At 41.2% G+C, this 23330-nt stretch overlaps 1 protein-coding gene across 2 annotated transcripts in view; it reads right to left on the minus strand.

Moving 5' to 3' along the window:
- Positions 1–23330, minus strand: part of macrod2 (mono-ADP ribosylhydrolase 2) — a 435942-nt gene that overhangs the window by 16507 nt on the left and 396105 nt on the right. For both annotated transcript variants that reach the window (XM_034227004.1, XM_034227002.1), the window contains exons 9-13: positions 14418–14496; positions 8577–8615; positions 2037–2075; positions 1601–1645; positions 143–295 (exon numbers count right to left, since the gene is read on the minus strand). In XM_034227004.1, the coding sequence (XP_034082895.1) occupies positions 143–295; positions 1601–1645; positions 2037–2075; positions 8577–8615; positions 14418–14496 (355 nt within the window). The remainder of the gene's footprint in view (positions 1–142; positions 296–1600; positions 1646–2036; positions 2076–8576; positions 8616–14417; positions 14497–23330) is intronic.

A 23330-nucleotide genomic window follows, 5' to 3' on the forward strand; every position in this document is an offset into this window, starting at 1 on the left:
TGACTGATTCATATCTGTCTGCCTCACTGCCCTGTGGATATGTTGCTGGATATGTTGTTTCAATTTGGAGTAAATATTTGTGACTGACCATTTTTACATTTAAAATGATAAAAAACAAACAATTGCTCCCTTAAGTACATACCTTTGCCTTTATCTTCCTCTTTATTGTTTTCAATGCCTTTGTCTTCATCTTTCTCTTCGTCGTTATCTATTCCTACGTCTTCATCTTTCTCCTGGGTTTCCTTTTCATCCTTATCCTTTTCTTGATTTGGCTCCTGGTTTCCTGAATTTCCATCTGGAGGCACACAGACGTAATATATAAATAAGTACATTTTGCAAAGGTGAATTCAGACATAGGGAATCAAAGTGTTCACATTACATCCTGCAACAGCAGAAAATAAGACCATAAAACTTGATTGCTGATCACTAAAAAAACCCATTTTCACACCAACAGATTGCTCTTTTTCAGTTTGAAAGGCAACGAAAGAAGTGAAAACATTTCCTGAAGAGAAAGTGCTCGATGTAAAAGCTCGTTTAAATGGAGATTTCTAAAATAGCTGATTTACAATACTGCTGGATATAAAGCATGTAATGGTTTGTGTTAGAATTGCATCACTGGTGTTTGCCAGGGTGCGGTTTCTAACATCTCAAACAAAACAATAAGTGCTAGTAAATAAAGAACATCATCTGCGTTAAAAGGGAATAATACAGAACTAAATGTGAAGGAACAGCGTACTTGCGGTATATACATGTGCTAATAAAGGTCTGTGAGCAAAGGTTATATTTTACAAAGTAACCAAGACCACATTATTAAATAAGATATTGATCTGTGGTCTCTGGTTTCCACCTGCAATAAACACACACATAGGCGTGAAGGATACCTCTGCTGTATGTTTGGCTAAATTAGACTGCAGGTGTTGCCCAAAGCTCTATATCTCTGCTCCTCCTCCTCCCTCTCTGTTTGTGTCTCATGAGAAAGTAATTACATAGCTCAGGTTTTCAATAGCATCCCGATGCTGCATTTGCTATAGCTCTCTCATAGAATATCTACAAAATTCATGTTCAGAGAGGCTCTATCTGTCAAATCTTCGTCAATGGAATGGGATTTGAATAAAACAAAAACAGGAGAGAGAGGCGAGGCACTGTTCACTGCCAGTATGCAAATGCAGAATTTTAATTATATACCAGCAGCGCAGAGGATATTCGGAGAAAGAGGAATGGTTCTGGCTCAAAGTTAATGCTTTCCTCTCACACACACACACATACACACTCTCAATTCACTTAAGGCTTTTCGCTGTCAGCTAAACAAAACACATCAGGGTCTCAAGGTCTAGTTGTCCAGGTTGCACAGATGCATTTTAGACTTTTGTATAGTAGTTAATCCTCTGCTGCTAACAAGACTGATCAGGTTGGATATTTAATCAAACTCGGAGCTGAAGTGAACACCATTGGTCAGCTCGTACAATTCCCATCTCCTCTAGAGTCTAGTCAGATCAATGTGTGCGCCTTCCCTCTCAGTGAGGGATATGTAGGGTAATAAAATAACTGGTAATCACCCCCCCCGCCCGTGCTGCAGCCTCGGCTTGTCACTGTACCATACCTGGGTTTTGACTCTCCATTTCCACGTCTTCATTTCCCGCAGCATCTAGAAAAGGTGGGAAACATTCGAGTTCAGTGCTTGTGCCTGGAGTCGAATTGACTCAGCTCTTAATATCATCTCAAAACAGCCTTTTCATTCCCTGTCTTTGTGTAGCTTTGTCTTTGTACTGCAGTATGAGAGCAATGGAACCACAAAGACATGCATAAATTAAGTGAGAAAAAATGTCACTTCTAAAACCATACATAATTGAGGGATTTCTTTGTTCCAAGCTTCAATGATAAGAGAACTTTTTTTTTGTTAGAGTGGAGGCACAGAGAATGGAAAGACTGAATTGGAGCAAATATAACATTCATTTTTGATGACAAATGACATCAAGAAGCAATGGAAGAGCCGAAGGGGCTGCGAACATGTGTTAATGGTCTGTGGAGCTACATACCATTGTCACCCTCTTCTTCATCATCTATTTCTTCTTTACCTGAAAAGGGAGGGAAAGGAATAATCAGCCTGAACAGGAATGATGCCGGTCGTTCAAGTTTGAAAAACAAAGCTACCAGACACACTAATGATCACAAACTGTTCGTCTCCAGACAGAGTATTCATCTTGTGAGACATTTAAAACGTCCTTGTTCACCAGCTTCACTTTCACAATGTGTTTTTACATACTGGGTTAGGAATGGGTTTTCTTAGCATGGTCTAGGTTATCTGTAAGGAAACCTAATACTGCACTTGCGATGAACAACTCCTGACACTTTTTTTAGCTGATCTAGACTTTGTTATAACCAGCTTTTAACTTCAATTGTGGAATGATCAGATGGGTTCAGTTGGTACTAATTCAAGCCAACTATTCCACAGGCTTGCACCTTACTTTTGGTACCAATTGTTCTTTAAATAATGTTTCACTTCCGATATTAGATAGAATCTTAGGTGACTGTTATAGCAGTAACGCATGAAACTGCAGTAACATTAACTTAAATGCGGCACTCAAAGAATCATCTGATTGACTTGCATCATGCATGCAAAAACCTCCCACAAGAGTCTATGAAGAAACATGGTTGTGCTCATTATACATTATACTTGCTGCTAATCCATCTCTTATTGTCGTCAGTTGAGCATCTGCCCAACTGCTACCTACCTACAGTAACACACATTTACAAAATACGTCCAATGTGTGCACAAAAGAAAGATTATTGTAGTGACATAAAACAACTTTAATTCCTGCATCATATCTGTTTCCCCATAACCCCCTGTTCTAGCTCTCACACTCACCCTTACACACACACACACACACACACACACACAAACGCACACACGCGCACACACACACACACACACACACACAAACCAATGACATTTGGGACAAATTGAGTAAATGAAAGCCATGACACCAATAAGGGAACATGCTCTACAATGGCTATTGTGCAGCTTCTATAATTGCTTTTTTAACAAGCTGTAGAGAGAAACCATTTTTTCATATTATGCAATTTTGCCGTGCACTCAGAACAATACAAATGCCAGCTTCTATTAAACGGGGAAAAGGCCAGTTCTACCAGTGCTGCGTGTTTTAGTCAAGTGCCTCTGTCCATCACACAGAAGCCGGTGACACACAGTAGATGGCAATCCTTTCTATTAATCATGACAGGCATTTTGAGATGGAGCCACAGACAGAGGGCTGGGAAGAATACTCCGTTGGGAAAAGCAGGTTAAGATGAATGCCTCGCTGGCCACGAGGTCACCCTTACTTCTGCGTATTTTTAAATGATGCATGGCTGTTGTATCTGTCCAAAGTGATCCCAAACAACTATATATCAGAAACGACAAAAGGCTGAATGTAATTTCCTCCCTGTTATTTGATCATTCGTATTTGACTTATTGAATGCAACAGCATTCAATTTGTGATAAAGGATGCTAAGGGACAGATTGTGGATACACACACAAACAAGACAACAATGGATTCTGTCTAGGGCAAAAGTGATTTATAATATCTTCAAGTTAAGATTCAATTAGAACGGTTCCTCTCAGAGTAAAATCCAAAGCAGCAGCTCCAGCAGGCGGCTCACTCATGTTCTCCAAACAGCAGGTGGCAGCATTGTCCCAGCTTTCCTTCCCCATCCTCAATGTATAAGGGTCTTCACTGTGAGGGTCTAACATACTCTACATAGAAAGGCTCCAGTTCAAGTACACACCTCAATGCTCCCCTGAATTCAACTTTGAGAAATATAGTAAATAAAAGGCAGTCGCTTGCACTCGTGTTGAGCGGGAGTCTTGAGTCAACAGCGCTGTAGTGTTTTCTTGAATACAATGTTAGTCTCACACACACTTAAATGATTTATTCATGACAACATCACATTCAGGAGTGAAGTATCACAAGTACATAAACTATTTAGATGCTGATATGCAACCTTCCCAGTGTGTCCTACTTGCATGACCGTAGAGTAAACATCGACTACAGAAGATATGTCCTGATGAAAGCATCTCATATTGAGAAATGTGAACTGGAGCAAAGGACAAAAAAGAAGAAAAAAAAGGTTGAAAAAAAGGGGGCCTTGAAAGATTCATGAGACATGTGTAAAGGAGAAAAATGGCTCTGAGATAACCAACAGCTATCCTTCAAAGATCTCTTGCACGTGAAAAGTGTGTGTGCAAGTGTGCCTGTGAGCGCTGCTCGACGGGGGGCCGGGGTGTAAAAGATGGCGTCCCATGGAGAGGCTCACTGTCTGTCCACACGTGCCGTTATTAATCTGCATGTCCATCCACGCTCCGTGCCATCTCTCACCGTCTCCCCCTCTCTTCTTTGGGTCTCTCCCAGAAATCTCCAGCATGCAAGGCAAACAGACCCAGCCAGGCATTGATTTCTGGCTCAGTGTTCACATTTGACTGTGCCCTGTGACATCCACTAATCTCACTAATACCAATCTGATATCAAATAATAGACACCGTGGGGGCTGCTTGCCAACTCAGGTGTGCTCTGAAGAGGATAGCCTCCGCCCTTGACTTCTGTGCCAGACCCCGCCTCTGTGGCTCACCCACCCTCTCCGCCTTTTTTTCCCTCCTATAGTTCGCAGCATCTGCATGCTGTGCCTGTGTTTCATGTGGATTACATCACAACACACACACACACACACACACACACACACACACACACACACACACACACACACACACACACACACACACACACACACACACACACACACACACACACACACACACACACACACACACACACACACACACACACACACACACACACACACACACACACACACACACACACACACACACACACACACACACACACACTCACACACAGAGTTAATCTGTGACGCTCCTTTGCAAATACACTTCAGGGGGTTATTTGTAGTTGACAAGGTCTCTCTGAACTACTGTTTCTCATATTGGAATAACTCCCCTGTTGGGTTGGTCTAAAAGTAAATATAATTAAAATGCTAGTTTAATTACTTTTGTAATATACTGGCTTCTTATTATTTACCATGGTTGTTTACTTATTTGATTTAACTGTGTGTTTGCATATTTTATCAAATATGTTACTCTTCATGTGTATGTCTTTCATCTGTACTGCCCTTTTGCTGTTGTAACAAATAGAGGATTTTTTATTTGAATTTATATAGCACTTTAAATAGCTATGACAAAAGCAATATCAAATCAAATCAACACTTATAGGATAAGATAAAAATACATCTAAAACCGTCACATTAAATATGATATGAGACGTGGTGTTAAAATAGAGTATACACATTATCACAGTTGACTGTTTGTGTTAATTGTAGGCTTTTTACCGTTTGTATTCCTTCAGTCCACTGAGGCTGAAGAAGCATTTAGCTGTTGCAAAGTTGCAGCAGTAGCAGTTGTTGGACAAAGCAACCCTATAATTACCTGCAGTCCAACAACCAGTGTATTTATCATGGGACAGCGTTGGAGAAAGCCTTAATGCTTCCTCTTCATCAGTACTGTGGCTAAAACCCCCTCATGTCTGACCCATGGACTGGGGAGAGTGAATCCCCCGCGGAGTGAGATGGATCACACTGAGGCATATTGACAGACACTCCACCCGGCTGTGCTGCAGTGTAATTTATTCTAAAAAGTGCTCCACATATTCACTATAGCAAATAGGTGACCTGCTTCCCCAGCTCTATAGACAGAATGGTGAAATATAGTGTGTTTGGGAAAACAGAGGTGGTATTAGGAGAGTCTTATAATGTCTGTCACACTGAGCTGACCGTCTGTTTTTCCAGCTCACTATTCCTCTGCTTTGTGCTATATTCGCCATCTGAGTGTTTCCTATGATTAATCTTTTCTATGTGCTACATCGAACCAGACCTAACCTTTACAGTGCAGGCAGTACACAATCATTTCATTCCTTTCCTGTGAGAGAGGTTGTCTCAAGGACTGAGTGTTCCCATGCTAGAAAGCTGTGCCAAGGCCTTTTGTGAATGGATTAGTTACTATTAAGCTGCCAGGCCTGATAAATTAGGATTTATAAAGATTATTACAAAATACTTATGCCCTCCTAATGCTGGTGATTGAATTTGTGAATCATATTGAATTACTGCTGTGGATTATGGGAAGGTATGTTGAACAGGAAAAACGACTTATTGTGTTTTGTCTAACAACACAGAGTGTATTGACGCCCTTGAAGTGTCTGCGTTATGTAGTCCAGCCTTTCACGATCAGCCGAGCGCCCATTTCCCCAAAGAAAAAAACATGACTGCTATCTTCAAAAATCCCCCACAACCTTAAGGCTTGAAGACAAATGGATGGTGTACGATTTTAATTGCCTACTAACACCCTCCAGTGTAAGAATCTAATTATCTTTGGTCCATCGTATCGTAAGAAGCCTATAACTGTTTCAATATTACACATCCAAACGGGCTGAAACGGCAGAATAGCCAGATAATGGCTTCTTAAACAAGTTTGCCTCTAAGAAAACATTCTTTTAAAAAATGACCAAGCTTCCTCCTCTATTCATTTCCCCAAAGAGCATTTTGGCATGAGAGAGCAAGACATTACCGACCAAGAAAACACTCCATTACTTTACACACACAAAACAAATAACTTGTGTGAATAAATATCAATGCACGATATATCCTTTAACAGACCTTTTCCTGGGCATGTCCGAACATGCAGTCATCATTAATAAAGTTGCAATTCAAAACAAACACACATGCCTGCAAACACACACACTCTCACAAAGAGTCTTATCTCTGTTATTGTCTTCACTCTCTTCCTTGGTTGTGGATTTTGTGGATTGTGAAGTGTTATCTATTAATAAACAAAAATAAATGGTGATTTACAGAGGGGGAGTGATACGTCGTTATCCCCGCACACCATCAGGATGTGAAGGGCGTGACATCATGTCAATTGGAACAGTTAGATGAGAGATGGTGTGAATAAAAGACTTTGCAGCAGAGATTATTCTAACTTGGCCATCCTGCCTCGGGCTGACCGCGAACACAAGAGCCTTTGGGAGAACTCAATAGCTCCTGCTCTTTTCTGTTTTATACATGCCTAACAAAGAAATCGTGACTCCTGTGGGAGAGAGGGAAAGATTGTGAGGCTTTGAGACCAACTCCAGAGAGCTGTCTGAGACAAAAGCACCATTCCATGTGAGAATGGCAGTCATTCGAACCTTTGAATGAGCTCCAGGCTGCACTGATTCAAACTCTGGCTGATGGAGCAGAATAAAAGGCCAGCGCTTGGCACCGGTGTGAAGGCCCATCAAACAAGGCCAAACTGGACCGGGGCAGATGATACAACAGAGCGAGGAATTATCAGGGGTTATTTCAGTTGGCTTGATATGGTCTGGTGCTATGTTATTATAGAGTATGCCATGTGAAATAGCTGGAGAACAACGCGACAGATAACAACATAGTCTGTCATGCGCTAAGAATTTGGACAAACTCTTAAATGCAGTTCCTCTCAGCCAAGTCTTTATGATTTGGCCATTACGTGGTGCACATTGTTTCACTCTGAAATATCACATTTTACAGTGCACTTATAAAACAGCCCTTTTATGTTCACCCAAAATGGAATCTCATTGAAAACACAGATGCGTGTAATTGGCAAATCACGGGGGTAACTTTTGGAGGGAAAACATTTTCATAGCACCCTGGGTTCTACATCTACCGTAATCTGAACACTTCCTTGGACAGACAGTAAAACTAACATTGCTCTCTGCTTGGTTGGTTGCACGTGTACAATGACGTCTTCCAGAGACACAGCATTCAGACCTGGCAAGACCATGCTCTGAATCCCCACGTTCTCGTAAAGAAAACTTGCCAACAGGTGCTTTATAAGACCTACTGTACCTCGGAGAAAACTGCTAGAGGGAGCACTGTACATATTCTCAAACATTATATACAGTTTATTTTGTCTACCAAGGAAAAATATGAGCAACTGCTGCCTATCGGATCTATTGCTCTCGCTATAGAACAATATATTTACACTTTCATGAGGTTTTCTGTTGCAAGTAATTGCTTATTCAGGACATCAGTGAACAGACAAATGTCAATAGTTTATCCCGATAAGCAGTATCTGGGAGTTTCAGGCCGTGTGCCAAGATGGTGCAGTGATAACAGCATTATGTACTGGCAGTTGTGTTTCTGCCGTCGCCTGGCGCATGCTGCGGAGAGATGCTGCTCTGCTGTTTTTTTGTCACGCGCTTTACAGCAGGTGGTCTAAAGCTATTGTGCATGTAAGCCAGATGAAGAGAATGGTGTTGGGAATTAGCCGTGGATATAAGCTCTTGTAATGTAATGTACCTGACATGAAGTATTTTTAACTGCAATGTGTCAGGCCCAGGATATAACTTGTCACCGAATGAATAAACATTCAATTTCATCTGCTGCATAAAACCTAGCGAATCACTGTCGCCTGCTGAAGCTACGCCACTCACTCATGTGTGCTTTAATGGAGGTGTTAAGGTGAAAAGGCATCCATGAAATGTTCTGTCACTCACCTTCCTTCAGCTGCTCCTCTGTAACCTCCATGTCATTGTCTGGTTGAGGGGGAAAAAGATAGCGTGTCAAAGCATGCTATTTTATAATGTACGATACAGCGAGTCATCACAACTCTTTGCCCTGATTATAATGTTGGAGCACAGTATTTTGATGCCATACTGCTGTGTACCTTGCTTAAACATGTCAACCAATAAATCATGCAGTGTTTCCTCACAATGCGATTGAAATATGGTACAAAAAGATAGAACTGTTCTGTCACAAACACAAAAAAGCTCGCAGTTTAAACTCTCACATTTCCTCGTTCCACACCAGCTGCTATACTCTGAAATCTTAACAACCACCATCACAGACTACCTAAATTCCCCCAGCAGACGGCCTTGGACTTGGATCTGGTGAGTTATTACACCAAATGACTGTGAATGTGGGTGCGTGTGTTTGAAAGGGGGTCACATTCATGAGACATTCTTTTTCAATTAAACCTATACTGTTAGGCTCAGCATACATTTCCCAAAAGCTCCCATTTCCTCAAATTACAAGGACTTCAGGCTGGGGTGGATAACTGCGCCCAAAAAAAAAAAAACCTTAGATTTTTTCCTTCCTTTCTCTGTACATCTATTGTGTGAGACAGACTGAGTGAAGTGAAGGTGTTTCTGGGTGGATGAGTTGAGGTGCACAGTGGGAGATGAGAAGCAGGCGTTGGATGCTACCTTAGGAGGAACTGCGGTGTAAGAGAGAAGTGAGGAGAGCTAGAGAGTCCTGCTCCCGGATCATACACAAATCTCAGCATGCCTCAGCTTTCTTTGATTCAAGCCACTGTATATACAGTATGTGTGTGCTTGTGTTAGTATATGCATTGTTGGATGTGTGACTGTATATTTACGACTGTATTTGTGTTTTTATGGCAGTGTAAGAGCCTGAGCAATGATTGCGCTGTGGTTAACAAGCACAAGCAAGTGTTAGCTTTGATGAAAGGCTGTTGTCATCTGGTCTGTAGAAGTGTAACCATCAGAGCTCCCTGTGGATCCGGCGACAGACCTTTCTTTTGTATAACACTGAATAAAAGGGTACAGTGCATTAATCTAACCCTGCTTGGGGAAACAAAGGACGGCCCACTGATATACTATAACAATAGTGCAAGAAATGAAACATAGGGTGTCTCGGCTACTGCCACATGCTACAACATTATTACCACTGCTCAACACTGCTGTCAACACAGGAAATGTATGTGACTATGTCTAGAATAATAATGTATGACACTGTCATTTCTCTCTAGGGGTTAAGACAACACATTCAGACAAATGATTCTTACTAGATGGCATGCTCTATCTTTGGATGAACAACAGCTATTATGTTATGAAACAGGTGATACGCTTTTTCAATAGTTTGACATTCAGGGAAAGAAGATAATTTGCTTTCTTTCTGAGGGTTAGGTCGATGCGCCTCTGTCATTTCTGCGTGCTAAAACACAACTTTAGCATCACTAGCTCAAAAGCTCTGTAATGAACACGTTACATGGCCTGGCTGATCCACTGGTTGCCTGGTTACCTCGCTGTGAGTACTGAACTTCAAGAATCACTACATCCCAACAAAACAAAATCAAACTACAACTTGTTTGTACACTTCGCTAATGTCTGGATTAACATGTATTTAGTGAGATTTAGGAGCACTTAAAGGCACGTTTTGTTTCGTCTTAAGACAGCCAGGCTACGTTTCCTTGTTATTCAAGTATATGCTTTGCTAAGCTAGAAATTGTACCAATCCTCATATTTAACTCTCGGAAAGATGTACTCATGTTTTCATCAAAATCTTGACAAGAAAGTGAAATAACTATTCCTCTAAGTTACATTTTTCCATCTCATGTTGGGCTTTATTGCCCTTGTGTGGGGACAGTATGTTGAAAAGGTTCTTACTGTAGCTGCCGGCTCAGTTGCCTCCATGTTGAGAGCCGTCTGAATGCAATCCCTGCCGACACTCTAAATTCTGCATAGCGCTCCTTTAAAAAAGGTATAACAGCGAAGCATGTTCTAATTGATATATTATCTGAATGTAACTATGTCTGGCCACGCCGATAAGCAGTTAGCAGGACATGCACTTGTACATTTTGAACATGTAATGTACAAGCATGCACAAGCATGTGACCATTTTCCCATATGATGAGCTCAACTGAATCCTCATATCTGCCAAAGCTGACTGAGCCACTGTGCTTTTTCAGAATCACATCACTAACACACCATGGCCTCCTCATTTCCCAGCCCTGAGGGATAGCCTCGTGAAAGCAAGTCCTGAAGCCCTTCAGATCCTTCGTCCACATATTACATGTGTGATAGAAGCGTGTGAATATCACAGCTTTACTTTTTCTAAAGCATTGGGGAGGGTTGTGGGGGTACTGCTGTTATGGAAATGTGGGGATGGGTGTGTGGGTTGTGGGGTTTTGAGTATAAAGTGTATAAAGCGCCAATAAACCAATGTCAATTTGAGAGTCAGTGAAAAAGTGGAGATTGTAACGGGCCCTGCAGATCTGTGGGCTGTTAATATTGTCAGCACTGTGGCTGATTGAGGAGAAGAAGAGATGGAGCCCAGCTTGTGGGCAGCCACCCGGATCATATTAGTGAAGGAGTGTACCCAGAATCAATTTAAACACGCTTTTACCCTCTACAACCACAGCTGCCTCACTGCTTCCATGCTCGCAAATAATACGTGCCAAGGCAAGCATGTGGTCAATCACAATCTATGAAACCAATCTGAATACTTAATCGAATCATGCCATGTGATTAATTGCAATGATTAAGCTCTGTCGATTAATGGTTAAACCTTTTCTAAAAATACAACCGTGGTAATTAATATTATTAATAATAATGACATGACATTTTGAGGCAGCTTGTTGCAGTGCGTGTATTCTCCAAAAAGTATGCAACCTCTGATGGTCCTCTTAACCAGACCTTTGAGATATGTACAGTTTATGGCTTCTCAGGGTAATGAATAGGTCATTTTATCACTTGTTATGAGCTCAGTTGGCGAGGTGGGTAATTAATGGTGTATGGTACAACAGAGGCTAAACCTTTACCTATAGTTGCTGTGTGTATAGGCTTGTTTGTTTATTTGCATATTTCATTATTAGTGCCTTAGAGGCCTATTTCGCACAATATATGAAGACGTATAATAACAGAAGTGCTCCCTCAGCTGGCGTACGTTAAAAAGCCCTTTGTCTGTTTGTGAGAACTCCATTAGTACTCACCATACAGCAGCTCCGTTCTGTTGGGACTTGGCACAAAACGCCCTGTTCTAATATTTTGCACTCGACTAGGTCAAACTTCTTGTTTTATATGTATGTTTGCACGTCAATGTGCCTTTTCATGTAGGTGTGCATGAGTATTCCTGTCAGCAGCGGCCATTTTTAAGTTTCCTCCTTCTGCAGAGATGTAACCATATTGTGGCTCTCTCATAGTGACAGCTTGTGGGAATGCACATTGTAATAAAGCAATTTCCTGTATGCAAATGTCCCGTTTACACGTTCCTGCTCCAGTCATTGTCACTTGACAGATTGCTTGAATATGAGAAAAGCTATACAATGAAAAATGAGAATAGTAAGACTTCAATCAAAAAAACTATTTTGTGCCGACTCTCAGCCACAAGACATGCTGGAAGCTGATGTCACGGGGAAGATCCTGTGTTTCAAATGATAGAAAGATCAAAGGCACTATTCACAACAGCTCCATAACAGCGCGCTGATAGGAGGCCGTGGAGAGGCTCCTCCTTGATATAATGAGGAAGAATGACAAAAAAAGTAGAGTGATGACATAATGGGATAGTGGCATGGGCACAAGGAGATTTATAAGAGAGAAAGAGGGAATATGGAGGGTCTAGAGAGACAGAAATGTCTCCAGCCTCTGTGTGATGCCTTCAGTGTTGCCGCAAGATCTGCATGACTGTCTGTCTCTAGCAGAGAGGATGATGGGATGTTCAGAAAGCGTACGAGCACACCTGCAGAGCTAATTCACAGCCTCTGATTCACCACTGCCACTCTGCGCCGGCTAAATTCAAGTCTTCTCACACTACGGCGCTATGCATTCCCTGCATGGTGCAATCATACCAATCAGCATTTCATTCTTTAAAGCACACCTATCAACTCCAGTGAACCCATTCAAGTGGTGCAGCCTGGCTGGATAAAATCTATGAATTCACTCCCTTATTTGTGAGTCGAGTCAAAGCAGCGGTATTTTAGTTTGAATATTCCTCATGCAGCATCTTAAAAGAGCTTTTGTTTTCCTAGAGAGAGGATGGTTGGAGCTTTGAAGCACATGAGGTGAAAGACGGAGCAGGTGTAGGCGAGCATGGCTTAAAAAAAAAAGAAGACGCATCTGCCTCACTTCAGACAATGACCCTGAGTGGGATGGTACTGTTATCAAGCCACTTAGACTATAGTGGAATTAATATACTAGCCCACACGGACACAAAGGAGCAGTGACAAAGGTGTCTCAGACCCTGGAGGTCAAAGGGCATGTGACAGGCGCGGGGATGTGATGAGGAGAAGCGCCGGGCTGGCATCATGGTGCGACCCCACTTTTAATCACAGACTGACTCCTTCCTCCCTCATTAGCAACTCATCACATGATGGTAAACAATAGTTTTTAAAGAGTTATCTTATAATAATAATAATAATAATAATAGAGTGCTCAGAACTTTTCCAATTCCCCTTTGTTGGAGAGCCTGTTGTTTTGTCTCCTCTCTGTTCAGTCGTGGAGAGATATAGGGCATGTGTCCACTGACAGCACTTGTAAATGGCAGGAGTGATAACTGGAGAACAACAGCTCCAGATTCTCATCTCAGAGCACTAATATGATGAGACGGGTGCTGGGTGCACAGGGGCAGGCATTATAATTAAGGTCTGTCCCCAGAATGTAATCTGTTAGGGTAGAGGCTGGGCGTGGAGCGGGATAGATGACGGCAGCGCAGGGGGAACAAAACACTCTCCATCTGGGAGCAGCGAGATGAAGGCCTGAGAGCCGGTATTCCTTCGGGGAGATGGGGAGAGAAAAGTGAGGTAAATGGGAGGTAATGCTAGGCCTCTTTCAGATTCCCAGCCATTAAACCCAATTCTCCATGGAGCCCCCATCAAGGCCGGTGACTGCTCCTGGCCCCCCGAAAAAAAGATGATGGCGTGAATGGGGGGAGGGAATTGTCAGAGGGACAGAAAAGAGAGTGGGAGTAGAAGATAATGGATGTTTGTTTATTTCACATGCACAATTGAGGGGCAGTAACCAAGGACAATCATTGGTTGCTATGCATCCCTGAATTGTAAGTCCTCGCAGGAGACGTTCTGTGCCGAGGACTATTATTATAGTCAATCAAATCTGACATTAAAGTCTCATCAGAATATCAACAGTTATGTAAAATATCAGCTTGCTTGTTCGCTGGCAAGAAGTCTAACTATTCTAATCCTATTAAGGCAATCCATAGAGAACCTGACGTGTGTTTTACCAACTGTCAGCATAAATTCTCACTGTTAATCTCCCAAATGGCCGTGCGGGTGCATTGACTTTGTTTACATTTGAAGGTGTCAACCGAGCCTGACGGGTCGCTATTCTACTGCTTCCAGAAACAACACATCTCTCTCTCCAGATGTGTTCTTGGAAAAATAAGGTGGCAAAGCCGCCTGGGTCTATACAGATGGTCAATGAGGTATAGGTGATGACATCATATATTAGGAATACCTTGTAGAAACACAACATACAAATCTTTCATCTATTCAATAGCTAGTTAAACCCAATACATCAATATGGTAAGAGAAGATATGGTTTTATTGTTCTGCAATCCAGTCGATAGGAAGTAAACACACATACCTGGGAAAATGACAGACATCTTCTTCTTGTAGATGGCAAAGTCGGTCTCGAGGAAGACACAGAAAATGACCCTTGTGATCTGCACAGGAGGAAAAAAAAGAGATAGGAAAGCAATAAGTGTCATTGCAAGAATAGACTCTGGTGAATTACATGACAGAAATAATAACTGAAAATGTTTTGATGTGATGATAATATGCAGCAGCAGGACATAATCATAACCATCCAGAAGTCTAATTAGTTACCCTCCCTATCGAGACCCCCAAACTAGACCCTCTGAGACAGATTTCCAGAATAAGCATTATTGATGAATGGGCCTAGGTATATAAATTGTAACAACATGAAATTGCAAAATGAAATATAGGCAATGGAGAATACTCTCACCCGAATGGAAAGTTACAGGAGAAAACGGCAAGTAAAGTATACTACTCGCATGAAGACATGATTAAATGTTGAAGAGAAGATTATTGGGTTTAATACGTTTCATATCAAACATTAGACAAATGTCATGAGAAAACATTCGGTGAAATTGAAACTTTTAATGGGTGACTCAAAAGTGTTTGAACAACATTTAAAACAACAGAGAAGAAGGGTAGCTTTAATAAAAAGGTAAAATAGCTCTAACTTAAAAAAAAACCCTTTCTTAGATCTGTATTTCTTATAAATGTAAAGTAATGTCAGTTAAAGCTTTGTAACAGTTAAGCTGTCACCAACAACTGTAATATCATACTGTACAAGTTGTTACATTTTGTAAGTTTAGGTTGATCACATGCAGAGGTGACTTCTTAACAACGCTGAAAATAAATCTATGTACTGCGTATGATGGCTGCTAAGACAAAGTACTCTTCTGCTACAGTAAGTTGGTGAAGAAAGGTCAATAAAATTCAGTAAAGGCTGTTATAAAAACGTTAATACAGTATCTCAGTGGGTGTTGAGGATCAATGCTGGTCACCCCTCTGTTTCCTCGCTGTCGACTGAGATTTCAAACGTTCTAATCTCCCAGGATGACCTGGCTCTCTACTCACTGCTGATGCTCCAGAGCCCCCTGTGCACTGAATCATTTTTGGATTATCTGAAAGCTGCAGCTTTACACATCCAAACACTGTTGCAGTGTTGGTATTTTATATTTCTCTGAAAACCAACCTTTCGATGTGGTAACTGTTAACCACAAAGTTAGCTTAGCTGTTGACGCAGCAGAGTAAATTAAGTCATACAATTAAAACACATTTTATTTAGAATGTATTACACCTTCAACAGATTAGAAAGCACATATGTCTCTTTCTGTTTGATGAACAAAACAAACAGTAAAACAAATCGCTGAACAAGCTTATTGGGTCTTATACATGACAAGGAGTTTATAATTACAAAGTGTTACAAAATAATTAATTTTCAGCATGCTTGAGTTATTTTACCTCAATCTTTTGGCTGAGTAGAGATTTTATAACCATTTTGTTTTTCACCCTCAGGGCCAAAATCATTCAAGTATTCAGTTTAGCATAAATAGGATTTATTTTTCCCAAATACTGAACAATTGTGAAGTGAAAAAAGGGAGCATACAGGTTTTGATTTAATTTGTATTTAAATATTTGCTTTGAGTTAAAAACATTATTGGCACTAGTAATTCACATTCAGTAAAATAATTTGCTTCGAGCTTGTGTAATTCTCTTTAATATATATTTTATATTGCTGTTGAAACATATCCTTCATACAACAGGATGTATACATTTTTTATAACGCATTGAATATATGATTAACACGTTGTATTATACTGTACCTTTACCCAATACATATTTTACTGAAAAGAGCTTGAAAGCAGCTAATGTTAGTCAATTGAACCTCGCTCCATTGAAAGTAATTAGTCATTAGCTTTGTTATTTTGCCAAGGACTGTGCTTTTCACCAGCTAATGTTACCAGCTCTTCTGCTGAATTCAACAGGATTGTTTTGTTAAAAAGCATTTAGTATTCACAGAGAAAATATAGCAAACTTCTTTTGACCCTTGATTTTTCTCCATCGTGGATCAAGTCTCAAACAACTCAAACATGATATAGCTTACTTATGGCATTAGGTCCTGTGCATGTTCAACACTAAAGTCAGAAAACATGGATTAAAGTAATGGACAGTCAAAGAGGCATGCAATTCAAAGCAACCGGACAACTTGGAACCATTGCTCCATTATCACCCGCACATCATGCTCTCTAGTTCTTTCTGAAGCCCAGACACAGCTTACGCCAATAACTACGGAATAACTAGTCATGCAATTTATTCAATCAACAATTTAACAACCGTGTGTTATAACTCATGCTGTGAACAGGGAGACAATGGTCAGTTTATTAGCGCTAGTATAAAGCTATCCTCTGACTGTGTACACTTTCCATACTGTGATAATATGTCTAAAATTAGCCATATCACCTCAAGGTCACCTCTTTCACTTTCACCCTTCTCCAGAGATTCTAGATGTGCAGGCATCAGTCACAGTCACAGAGATGCATTACACACCACGGCAGCAGATAATCGCTTGACTGAATAATGGCAATTTTACACAACAGACATAATGGCGGCTATCCGTCCCCCATCCTCCTCCATGCAGGATATTGATGTTATGGCGGAATAAAGGGAGCTCACCAGCTTCAGCCCCATTCCTGACCCTGCCCAACACAAGGATCTGATTCAAAGAGGCACCCTTCTGGTGCTCATACACGCATATATCTATAAATAGTTTATGATCCGCTCTTTGGAGTAAATGTTAGGAGCTGCATCCAGGATGGTAACATTTTATTTTGCTAGATGTCTTGGGGGGGCTTTGTTCATAAATGGTAGACTCACTTCTCTCAACCCCGATATAAAAAATGAAAGAAAACTTTAAGTCTCCTTTGAAGTTGTGGGCTCGCTGACAAACAGATTGTGAGACAAGTGATAATACACCAAGATAGTGCATACCACTGGGTGCTGGAAGGCCACAGGACAGCCGCTCCCCAGGAATTTCCATTACTCTTTTATGGAGCTCCATTCTAAAACTGACTGCCCACTGTGAAACAGGATGAAGAATGAATGTATGCCTTTCATCGAAACACACGGAATAGTCCACACACACACACACACACACACACACACACACACACACACACACACACACACACACACACACACACACACACACACACCACAACACACACAACACACACACACACACACACACACACACACACACACACACACACACACACACACACCACACACACACACACACACACACACCACACACACACACACACACACACACACACACACACACACACACACACACACACACACACACACACACACACACACATCATTGAAGTTGATTACATTTCACTTATGTTCTGTTTGATGTGATAAAGGAAAGGAGAAATATAACTGAGTGAACAACTTGTCCTGAAACAAAACCAAATGGAAAATCTTAGTATCCATGTCATGTAGACTCTTCCCTCAGGCTTTCTCTCTGTCAATCTTTGTGTGCTTTCTGTTATTGCATGTCTCATCCTGCAAGGCTTGGGCCCGTTCTTTTATTCCACACATCAGAAACACATCGTAGGGTCTTTGACAGTTGTCAGTCAAACCGGATTGCCAAATAAGAACCAGTAATTCATTGAGATTCTGTGTGTATACACACACTGCTGGCCAAGGTTTCTCAACCGTGTTAAAGAAACAAATCCAACAGAGAAGATGTATCTCTGACCTTTTCTTTGTTAAAGTATATTCCACCAGTCTGTACTTAAAAAAGCTTGTTCTTTCAAAGTCAACCAGACGGCTTATCTCCTTCATGCACACGCACAGCGCATTATAGTCATAGATGGAGAAACTATTAATAAGTGGAGAGAATTATCCGGAAAACTAGTCTGACATTTTTTTAATAATGTACAGTTCAGAAAACTGTTGGTTTATAATTATGTAAAACTATATTTCATTCAGATTGCAAAAGAGAAAACATGACACACAAAATCAAATTATACTGAATGAGTATAATTATTTTCAAATGTGAAATATATAAATTAGCACCACAGGGAGAAAAAAACCCTACTCTTTTGGCCAATAAGGTTGAAAGTGAGTCTGATTTAAATGAGCACTGAAGAGTATAAAATGTAACTAAATACATAATTTCTGATTTTAGAAGAGAGGCTTAACATTTGGTCTGAGGCTGCGAGTTGTGTGTGTGCCTATGTGTGTGTGTGTGTTTTTAAATGTGCACCCCGCAGCCGCCAAGGTTGAAAAAGTTAATGGAAGACTAATTAGAAAGCTGGGATCACTGCATGCAAGCCTGCCTAGTCATTACTCATCCCTGATTGGAGGGCCTTTGCCAAAGGGTGAGCACAATATGACTGGGTCCCCCGGCTGCATGTGCGGGATGCTCGCCTCGACAGAAATGTGTTCTGCACAATAAGGTGTGGGACAGTGTAGTTGGCCTGACCTGTCGCTCTTTGAGACTGAGCCAATTTTGGGAAAAGCTAAAAATTCAATGGAGTCAAAGTAAGGCAAGAACATCAAATGTTTACTTGCCTTTTTTTTTAGATTTTCCTTTATTTGGTACAAATCAAAGTAATATTTAGAAATGTATATCAATTTCATCCCTGATGAGTCCTAGACAATATGTGAAATTGTTGAGTGAGCTTCAACAGTGCGGCGAGGGCATAATTTATTTTCTATTACACCGTAAAGACTTAAATTTATGGTGCAGACATTATTAGTCAACACTAATGCTGTACCACGGAATATGTAATGATCCAGGTTGAATCTCTCATTTCAATTATTTCATTTAAACCCTCTGCAGAACACATTGTTCATCTACCCTAATCAATTCCAAACCAATGCCTCTTTGTTGTAATTGGGTTCTGAATATATGATATGTTGCGACTCATTAAAATGATAATGCCAGGGGTGCAACCTACGCCTCTGTAGCTCATTTGCATGGCACATGAATTGCAGAAAAACAAGATTTGGGAGTGGCAGTTTGTGGCAGCTGCATGTGCCACAGTGTTAATGAGAAGCATGAAACAATATGAAAGTGTCCTTTCACCACATTTTTTGTTTCCTGAAATACTGTATGTGATTTTTAATTTGTGTTTCTGTGGCTCATCATTCTGCGCAGGGCTCACCATGTGCCCCAGACTCCTATTGGCTGGCTGACAGATGAGCTGTCATAGCTGGCCACCCATGCCCATAATTACATCGGGGGCACTGCCAACATAATCTGACGTGCAGGCACAACGCACGCACTTTTGCTACTTGCATTTCCTTCTTGATTCTGTCACAAACAATAATAGGGACAGGTTGCCCTAGCATGTCTGCTCCAGCTGGAGCCCCAACCCGAGGGAAGTCTGTGTCGATGTGTCCTGCGCACCTCGTTACTGAGGCAGCGGCTCATGCACGATCCTCAATGGTTGCATCCAGATGGACACCAACGACAGGAGACTGATATTTGAAATTAACAATGAGTAAATTATTAATTCATTGGCTTTGTTTATTTATGATCAAGGTCGTATTGCGTAAACACCAGCACACACTGGATGGAAGTATAACTGGGCACCATTCCTTCACAGTGACTGGTCATAATGAACTGTACCTATCATAGACTCACACATACACACAGTGAAAACACATTGTGTTTGGTTTAGGATATATTTATCTCTGATATGACATACCAGTGTTGTTCGTGTGATCATACAGTGATAGTACATGTCATTGTTCGGGACAGATTTAATAATTCCAGCGAAATTATTCCTGAGCCAGAAATATCTCCCCATAAAACACAGCCTTCCAGCGGCACCATCAAAGCCATAATCAGAGAGTGCTCGTCTCCTTTGTTGTCAGCGGCGCTGTATTGGATAGAGGGTTCACTTTGAGGCAGGTGGACCATATCCAGATCCTATTACCGATGTAATTACACACACCTGCGTCCCTTCTCACCGCTGGTACACCGAGGCTGCATTTTGGAAAAACTCTGCTGGGGTCTGACAGGCATAGCTGTGTAAACAATCAAACACACATAGACCTTCCTATATCCTTGGTGACCATGACAGCACAACTACCAAGTCCTGCTGCTTAAAATCTGCTCGTCACTGTGACACCTCTCATGTCCACTGCCTTTACCAGCGGCAGGAATTCTGGAGGTGGCGGATCTGTCAGCCGCAGCCAGGCTCTGGCACCAGATACCGGGTGAAGCTGTTAGCAGCTCCTCCATTTGACTTTGATTGACCCCGTCTGCCAGGAGAGCTGCAGCTCCACCTGCAGCAAGCTGGTAAATTATCATTTCAAAGAAGTGCCCAGAAAAGGTTATCCCTTTGAACAAAACGCCTCCATCCATACATCAAAGAAAATAGCCTGACATTGGGCTTTCAGAAGGCATGGTAATGACCAAAGCCAGTAAGAAAGTGCTGAGCTCAAATTCTTACTTTCCAAAGCCAGTCGATATTATATGCTCACTATATCATGATAAGGGCAATAGGGTAGTCAATGGAGTCATCTTAATATTGCTAAACAGACGACAGATTTTTGTAAATGCTTATGTACACAATTATGCATGAGTGCTCAGCACAGTGTGACTAAGTAGGAGTGATAACATTCTGGTTAGCTGCCTGGTTATTTCATCAGTGTAAAACATCAACGTGCTGCTGCTAAGGCTGTATGCCGTGCAGAATATAAAACATTTGGACAGGAAATGCTGTCTTGCTAGATTCGGAAAAGTCCATAAGATAATATATCAGCAATTTGTATGTTAATTCAATGAATGCTGCCTGTGCCTCACATTTTTACACATTAGAGCTGAACAAATAGTTCCTACTACTATATTATTCAGGCTTCATTGCTGCATGGTACTGTAGACAACAATTGGAGAACAGCATGCTTGAGGCTTCTAGCATTTTAGCTCAAATTTAAACAAAAAAATCATTCTCTCAAAGTGAAAGAGACAGCATTTGACTTTCACAGGCTTTGAGCAGCTGCCTGCAGCAGAAGCACTGTGCTATCTGATTAAAATACAAATAAAATAGAAGCCAGACACGATTTCAGGGAAATACTCAGAATTAATTCCTTGCACTTCATTTCATATTCTTCTCATATTTAATCTGTCTGAAAGAGGAGGGCAGGCTTTATGGATTTTAAATCATCCAGTAAAATTTGCCAATAACAACTCCAAACACAGTGGCTGAAATGATTCCAAAGTGGCTGTTTTACCTCTGCAAGCGTGTTCCAGCAGAGTAAAGTAACATGTCAATAACCTCCCACAGGAACATTGCCTAACTGCAACTAAATGTTTAGTAGTACATAACCAACGACGGTAATGAAAATCCTTCCCCATCAACAAGAGGACTTGTAAGTACATTATAGGAGCTCTCATGGAAATGTCAGTAGCACAAGTGCCTCCAGGGATTCGCGGTCCACGATGATATTGCATCTTTTTGGCATGTGACCAGAGGTGCCATAGACCCCACTGACACATTGGTCAATCGACATGGTCACATAATGATAATGATGGAATAATTGTGCGGAGCGTATCGGGGATGTTGTGAGTGTGAAGGAGAAGGATTAGGCCATTTTCAAATCATGAAGATGAGATGTGTTGCAGCTGAAGACGAGGTCAGAGGGGAATGATGAAGGAAGTGCTAAAATGAGGGCTGTGTCTATGATCTGATCTCTGGACAGCCACTGGCCTATAACAACCTCTGCTGATGAGTGTGTGTGTGTGTGTGTGTGTGTGTGTGTGTGTGTGTGTGTGTGTGTGTGTGTGTGTGTGTGTGTGTGTGTGGTGCATGGAGGAGGATGAAGGAAGATGGAGGAGGGGTTTCTGTGATAACTTTCCTGATAACCAATAAAGTATAAGTATAGTGGGCCTAAAAAAAAAATTGGATTTTTCTTCTTGCTAACAGTAGAGAAATTGTTTTTCCTTACCTTCAACATAACTTGCTACGTGATGAAATAGATTGTGCAGTACCTGAGCTATGCTATTGTCAGATTGTACCTATCTTCAAACTGCATGCAGAGCCCACTGCCTCTGCTTAAAGGTATTGTGGAGTTTTATTTCAATAAACACAATTTTGTTACAGTTCTCACTAAAATACACTTTGTCTCCCTAAGGAGATAAACATGTGGAATGCATTTCCTACCCCATAAAACCTTTGCTTGAGTGTTCAGTTTCTGCACTTTTATTGGATCATTGCTGGCTTTTACGACCCACCAACTGTTAATATACATTATGTCCTCCTGTATTCGGCAGGAACATTCAAGATACAAGCACATCAAAACATGCTGTACAGTTCTACAATTTGCACTGGGCACGCACACTGTAAATACAAAACTAAGTACAATTTCTCGGAAACTGCTCAAAGTCTAGAAACGTACTGTTATTGTGTAACTCTAAACTAAATTATTATTATAGAAGAAGTGTAATATGCCCTGCCATGTTTTCCACTTCCTCTGCATCAGGTCATCCACCCAGTTGAGCTCCTTTTAAAGCAAAGACTGGCCTCTGGCACCTTTGCTGTGCTCCAAATTCCCATATTGACCAGCAATAGGCAGTATTGCATGTCCTAGATCAGGGGTTCTCAAAGTGCGGCCCGCGGGCCAATGGCGGCCCTGGGAAATGTTTCTGGCGGCCCGCGATAGTTAATGTGACACGCTGAAATGCATGCGTTATATTTTAATCCTCCATGGTTCGTATCTAGTAATTTAGGTTAACTTCCTGTTTCATTTGCATGCTTTTATTTTGAAGGCGAGATAACGTATTTGACAGGAAGTTGTGGTGGCATTGGAGACAACTTGACGGATAAAGTAGTGTCTTCTTTGTAACGGCAGAGAAAGAGAACAACGGACTGTATGTTTTAAATGTTTAGCACTCCCCGAAGAGGCCACAAGCTCTTACGTTGGGTCTGGAGTTACAAAT

Source organism: Gymnodraco acuticeps, unplaced genomic scaffold, assembly GCF_902827175.1.
Source record: "Gymnodraco acuticeps unplaced genomic scaffold, fGymAcu1.1, whole genome shotgun sequence".
Lineage (NCBI taxonomy): Eukaryota > Metazoa > Chordata > Actinopteri > Perciformes > Bathydraconidae > Gymnodraco > Gymnodraco acuticeps.